Genomic DNA, 7,093 nt, shown 5'->3' with positions numbered 1-7,093 from the left:
AACATTAGAAAACGAATTAAATAGCACTTCTACTAGCTTTGGCAAAATTGGATCATTGAACGAGATGAGGAAAAAATAGAATCTACATTGAATCATTGATCCCTCATAGTATGTTCATTTATCCATCTGTATATTTTCACTAGTGCTTTCAATTGAAAATTGATAGATTTGAAATTGACATGTTGTTGAATGAAAATGATGAGATCTTGAGTGCAAATGATATCTTAACTGAAAATGATACGATCATAACTACAACGCTAAAGCTTCAATCCAAAATATTGAAGTCTATTATACAAACCAATTAATTAGTTTCAGTAGTCGCTTACGTGGATCCTCTTTCTAAAATGATCATGAACCATGACTTGTGAGTGAAAATTATACGCTCATGAATCTTGATGATCTAGTTTATGTACAATGCTACAATTACAATATGAGATGTTCAACGCAAACCCAATGATCTAATATCCATCCAACTTTGACAGGATTTTGAACAAAGATCCGATTTTGAACAAACCCGAAACAGCTTCCCCCGATGACTCGATTGAACACCTTTGCAGCTGTTCTTTGTAGATATTCAATTATTTATCCTATGCTACAGCTGAGAAGCAGCACTAAGAAACCCTGACATGACATGTTTTCTGACTTTTCTCCAGCTACATCAGCAAACATGATCTTTCTTTCCTTGTGATATGTACTTGGAAGGCAAGGTTTTGTTCATCCCTGAAATAAAAATTTATGTGTAAATGAAAAAAATGGCAGCAAAAAAGGCAAAATCATTTAAATAAGACATGGACTTACTTCTTTCTCTACAAGACTGGATTGTCTAGGCATCTCCGATTCTAGTATGTACTCATCATTGCAATTTTGAAGATCATAAGCATTGTTTGTTTCGGATGATTCCTACCGAGTGACAATATTTAGAAAGGTCGATAACAATGACGCAAATCCAACCCAAATTATGTTCTAAAATTGAGATAGAAAACTAACCATGATTCTGCGGAAACGATTGCAATCCTTTGCCATCATGGACAGCAACCTCTTTGATGTTTTCTCAACTTTTTTAACATTGTCTACTGTTTCTATGGCCTGAAACAATAAATATCAATACATGAGTTTTCATTGTTGGTATCAGGCATTCAGTTTTAAATGAAAAAAAATGTCACTCTATGGAATATATGTCAAAGGTATGGCGCAAATTTAACAGTAATGTTTCCCCTTTTAAGAATCATTTACATGTCTGTAGATTATATGGGAAACACAGTGTCAATGAGAAAGTACTGAAATTTGTAACCAATGCCACTGAGCATCCTACCAACAGCTTTGGTGAAGTAGAAGATTAATAGAACGTTTTCATGATTCCGACATCAAAATATCGGGGGCACTAGTTGAAGATTTCTACAAGGTTCACTTATCTGTTGACATATACACAAACATACTTCAACAGAAAATTTCATGCCGGCCATTCAGACTTTCTATTCAGCATACTCATCTATCCCATTCATAACCCCCACACACAAATATAAAGAAAACCCGTTTGTTAGTGCTTTATATCTTGCCAGGAGCCAACTCAGTGGCACAGTATAGTATATGGCACTGGCAGTGCACCAATAGATGTAATAATTCAAAAGCTAATAGGAAGAGGAATTTTAAATAGTTCATTTACCTTTTCTGTGTTATATCTTGATGTTGCACAGGTCCGAGACTCAGACTGCAATGTTTCCACAAGAATTTCTTTCATTGCATGCAATTCTGACAGAAGCTTTGTTGCAAAGCGCTCTATATCTGACATCTGCTGCTGTGAAAATATAATGGCGTTTTGCGGGCAACTTTTTGAAGAACTGCAAACTCTGGCAGCTTGTACGGATGAAAGAGACCCACGAGGAACATTGACAATGCCTTTAGATACAGAAGGCTTTCTGTCATCCTTTCCCTTCTTTATTGTTTCTGAGCCACTGGCGCTCATGTTAGTTGTATTTGAAGTCTCCAGTCTTTTTGATGTAAAGATAATTCGAGTTTTCTTAGTACTTGATCTAGAAGGAAAAGTATCCCCACAATTTTTTTCAAAGATTAGCTTCTCCTTACATGCTGTGGGAAAAAAACTTTTAGACCAACTAAAATGGTAAAAAGCTAAATAATTCTACTTTAATACAATAGCCAAAAAACAATAAATAGACTAGTCAAATTAATCTGTAGACGTAATATGCACCATTCTGGTTAAGAAACACCATAGCAAGGAAGCTGCAAATCCTACTAAACCTTTCATTTTCATTTTCTGATAAACATTTATCCATTTATTCAGCACTTAGTGATCTGTTTTAATTAAATAACTGAAGAAGCAATTTAGTTTACCAAAGAACAAAATCATGTAGGTAGAGGCCATTCAATAGAAGAGTTATAGTGCTTTTAAGTTTTAACAACTTACAAAGAATCTGACCATCATCTTGCATGTCAGCAGAAATTATATCCCTGCATATTTCTTTAGAATCTGGAGAAATTCTCTGCAAAATTAAGAAGCCCATCTTAGGTAAAATTAGTTTTCTTTTTCTGACATTTCTCGAGGAAGGATGGTTAATTTGATTACCTTTCTGCCTGAGAAGAGCCTTACAGGAGGTAGCTGCTCCTGCTTGTTATCGTAATACCCTTTGATTGCTGCTGATTCAATCTGTTGACCAATGGGATCAATAGCCTTGCAAGATTGTATTTCAGGAGAGAAGTACAAAGAGGCATCAGCAGTATCAAGTATAAACGGTTGTTTGTCTTCAACTACAGAAGTAACAGTATGTGGGGATTCTAATCCACCATCCAAAAGCACATATGATTCATCTGCTGCTACATTATAATGATTGGCATCGCTTACTCCCACCGCTTCAGTATAGTCATCCATAGATCTACTAGCTTTTCCATTTTCAAAAAATTTAACATCTTCGTAGTTACTCTTAGGACGCATGAGAGATGCCGCCAGCTTTCCCATAGTAACTTCAAGCACTGGCAACTGTTTATTATCAACGGCAGATATACGATCATCCAGGGAAGGCATAGCGGGATCAATTGGGTATGATGACGAGAAAGGCATATCATTACCAAATTTTACCACTAAATTGATGTTTGTGGCATCTGCTTTCACAAATTCTTCAACACCTCTGCAGTTATCCGTTAACTCAACTGCATTGCCAGCACTAGTGGATTCCACATCTTGACAGCCACTGTTAGGAGCCGTGCATGAGACTTGTACATCCAACGAAGTGAACTCATCGGGTAATGAAGGTTGAAGTGAACATGAATAATGGGGATCACAAATTTGTAAATCAGCGCTATCACCTTCAACTAAAACTGTTTTAGCAAGAGCAGTCATGTCTTTCCCTCTTTTGACCTCAGAACATATAGAAACCAGAGGTTCACCTTTAATTGCCAAAGTATCTACCTTTTTTAAGTCTTCATCTCTAAGATTATCAATAATAATAGGATTCTGAAGCTCAGCATAATCAACATGTTTGCAGGAAACTTGATTAAGACCACATATTGAATTTGTAATGGTTGGTGAAGATTGGAGTGGACATGAATGTAGGGGATGACTAATCTGAAGATTAGATCTATCAACTTCACGTAAAACTGTAATTGTAGGCTCATCACAAGCCATAGCATCAGTCATGCTTTCTCTTTCTTTGAAGTCTGAATCACTAAATACCGATGGCTGTTTATACTTGACTACCAAATTATCTACCTTTAAAATCTCTTCAATTTTCGGATTTTCAGAAGCAAGTTGATTCTGAAATTCGGAATAATCAGGATATTTGTATGAAAGTTGATTGAGAGCATGGATTGATTTTTCATTGGAAACAGACAACTCTAAAGGATCACAAGGAGATTGATGCTCACCCTTAACAGCTAAGCTTCTAGCTTGTGGCTGTGTATAATCATATTCAGCATCTTCAAGTTTGATACTCCGAGGCTCATAGATTTGAAGTAAATCTAGATTCGGAGGTTTGTACTTTAATCTACAACTTAATTTTTTAGCTGTAGAGGAGCTGTACTTCGAGATCGCTTTCTTCTGCACTTTTTCTTTCGTGGTCACCTTACGTTTTAAACTACCCAGAGTTTCCTTCATGTCAAGTTCATCCACTTCACAATAGAGGTTGCTGTATTTCCTTTTAACTGATTTTGAAGTTTTTTTCTTGTAAAATTTGTAGATATCTCTAATTTCACTCAATCTTACAGTTGCAAATTCAAGTTTATTCAATGCTTCTATATATTGACTCTTAACCTCAGTCTCTGCTTCATCGAAACCTTAAGACATAGCCAGAGACCTGTCAGCTTTTTGATGATATTTTGCTAGTGAATCATGACAGTTTGAGTCATATGAGAAACAAAGTTCCTTGATGCTCAAGAACTTGGGCTTTTTCTTTCCTTGAGCAATATTTGGAACTCTAATTACTTCGCCGCCTCTAATTGTTGCAATAAAGTGTAGCTGACTACAAACTTTTAATTCCATTAGCTGATCTTGATTGTTTTTCTATCATAACATAAAAGAACGGAGTAACCTCAAAAAATACAGTACAGAAGTATTTTGACAGGCTTTGCATACAACGGGTGTTTTCCTTTAAAGGGTTACTCTAGAATGCAAGAGAATTTGACTTATATGTGATTAAAGGTGATTAAATTTGTTCCATCTTTACATCCATTGTATACAAGCTCTTGTATTGCCCATTACAAATATTACTCCTATAATAAAGCCTTAATTTTTAACCATTATAAAAATTGTAATGCCTCAGAGAAGAAATTAACAGTAAAACAACACACTGAATTGCATGGAGCAAAATAAACAGACAACTTATTGAACACTGGGTGATTAAACATGAAATTCCCTCCTGTAAAATAAAGAGAACCCCACGAGTTTCAAATTCAAAACTACAAGTGAAATTCATTGGGGTGAAAACTTTCTAGTGCACAGAAGTAGCAACTACAAACCAGTGATTGCATAGAAAAGATTGTAACCATCCTAATTCCATAGACCTTGAACAGACATATGTATAAACTCCCAGTACACATGTTGACTATCCTAATAACCTGAGGGGTGAGGACACCTCTGTTAAATTAGGCTGGACTTATTATAAATAACAGTATATTAACGGAGAGACACGAGGTACACACACTTCATAAGTCAAAGAGATAATATTATCCCAAAACCATATTGCAATGCGAAGGACTCCTATAACTTATAAAGCGTGCACAACATGTTTAATTTGTCGATGTGGGATAAATCATCCCAACACCCCCCTCACATGCGAATCTCCGTCAAATTCGCATGTGGGAGTAATCAAATAGGGTAGGAACGCCATTCTTTTCGGACCTACCATTCTTAACTTTTGATTGAACCACCGTTAAATTAGGCTGGATTTATTATACATGCCAGCATATCAACGGGGAAACACGAGGTGCACATACTTCATAAGCCAAGGAGATAATATTATTCCAAAACCATATGACTTTGGGAAACAATAAACCTCAGCAAGTATATGTGCAAGTCAACGCTCTTGACCCATGGGTTTGTAGGCCCGAGCCTATGGGTGTCCCGTGTCCATACGAGTGGGCCACGATGAGATTATGTGACAGATTCTCAAGGTCTAATATGGTATCAGAGCCAACGTGATAAAAGGTCACGGATTCCAATCTCAACCACCTATCATTTAAAGTGGAATATTTAGCGCTAGGTATGAAGAAGTCATGTGCTGCATCCACACTTCTAGCCCAATGGGCTTTCACGTGAGAGGGAGTGTTAGAGTATATATAATATATCTTGGGGCCTCAACGACCAGCTTAAACTTTTGTTTGAAATGGTTCCTTGACATTTGGGATGATTTATCTCACATCGACAAATTGAACATGGTGTGCACACTTTATAAGTTATTGGAGTCCTTCTCATTACCATATAGTTTTGGGATAATATTATCTTCTTAGCTTATGAAGTATGTGCACCTCGTGTCTCCCTTAGAGGTAACTCATACCTGTTAGATATCTCAACATTGGCTATATCATTAAGCACATCATCAAACAATATCTCATTAGTTGGCACTGTACCAGGCATATTATCAATAATTGTACTGGACATATTATCAATTAACAATTCAGGTTCAGGTGTTACCTCTGGCTCATTAGGATGCTCATCAGATAGGACTTGATTGATCTAAGATGAAGATACTATGTGGTCAGTAGTAGTATCAGCGGTGTTACCTACTTATTCTAGAGGGCCTATCCTTACCGGATAAGTCAACCAGCTTAGGTTATCTCCAACACTCACCCCCTAAGGACCAAGTTGGGAAAAATAGTAGGACTCTTCAAAGAATTCACAGTCCATTGTAGTATACAACTTATTATGAACTGGGTCAAACCACCGATACCCTTTCTGAGTAACCCCATAACCCACAAAGACACATTTAACAGCCCAAGGTTCAAGTTTGTTCCTATCCCGTTTAGGGAGATGAACATAAACAACACAACCGAAAACACAAGGGGTATCGGTGGTCTTACATAAATGTAAACATTTGTATCATATGAAATGGTCACTCGCATAACAATAATGGTCCTACAAAAATGTAAACATTTGTATTGCTTTCTTGTTCCTACCTCCCTCAAAGATGAAGATTATTTTCACATTTCTCTTCACTGTTAGAACTTGTTTTATACTTTTATCTATTATTAAAGATATGATTTGAGTTCCATACATATATCATAAGATTGGTGGCAACTGGCAACTCAAAAACAATAGAATTCAACTTAGTCAATACTGGAAGTAGAATAGCAGCTCAAATGATAAAGAGAAAGACTCCACATTGTGAAATCCAATTTCCATTTCAAACGTCTGAACATGTCTCGTACCTTACAATTCTACTAATTGTTTGACGTGAAAAGATAAAATTCTAAAAGTAGGCATCAAACGTTAGGAATAAGTAAGCAGAGTGTTCCGAAAGTGATCCCATAATCAAGCACAATCATTTGTTCCAACTAATTATAATTGCAATTACCAATAGATCAATTTTATTTTCAGCTGCAGAATTAGGGTTTTTGGGGTTTCTGAAAGAGGCAAAATAAGTCAATT

At 36.3% G+C, this 7,093-nt stretch overlaps 1 protein-coding gene across 3 annotated transcripts in view; it reads right to left on the bottom strand.

The window, feature by feature from the left end:
* Positions 1–207: 207 nt before the first annotated feature.
* The window catches only part of LOC130810995 (uncharacterized), a 7,262-nt gene continuing 376 nt past the window's right edge, over positions 208–7,093 (bottom strand). The window contains exons 1-6 of one of the 3 annotated variants that reach the window (XM_057677118.1): positions 2,582–7,093; positions 2,423–2,498; positions 1,664–2,085; positions 988–1,086; positions 799–900; positions 208–720 (exon numbers count right to left, since the gene is read on the bottom strand). The exon at positions 2,582–7,093 is cut by the window's right edge and continues 376 nt beyond it. In XM_057677118.1, coding sequence (XP_057533101.1) covers positions 715–720; positions 799–900; positions 988–1,086; positions 1,664–2,085; positions 2,423–2,498; positions 2,582–4,105 — 2,229 coding nt within the window. In that variant the 5' untranslated portion in view covers positions 4,106–7,093 and the 3' untranslated portion in view covers positions 208–714. The remainder of the gene's footprint in view (positions 721–798; positions 901–987; positions 1,087–1,663; positions 2,086–2,422; positions 2,499–2,581) is intronic. The other 2 variants (XM_057677117.1, XM_057677119.1) reach the window with 2 other exon arrangements.

The sequence above is a fragment of the Amaranthus tricolor genome, chromosome 4 (assembly GCF_026212465.1).
Source record: "Amaranthus tricolor cultivar Red isolate AtriRed21 chromosome 4, ASM2621246v1, whole genome shotgun sequence".
NCBI classification, from domain to species: Eukaryota; Viridiplantae; Streptophyta; class Magnoliopsida; order Caryophyllales; family Amaranthaceae; genus Amaranthus; species Amaranthus tricolor.
This window is presented reverse-complemented; position numbering and strand designations above follow the sequence as displayed.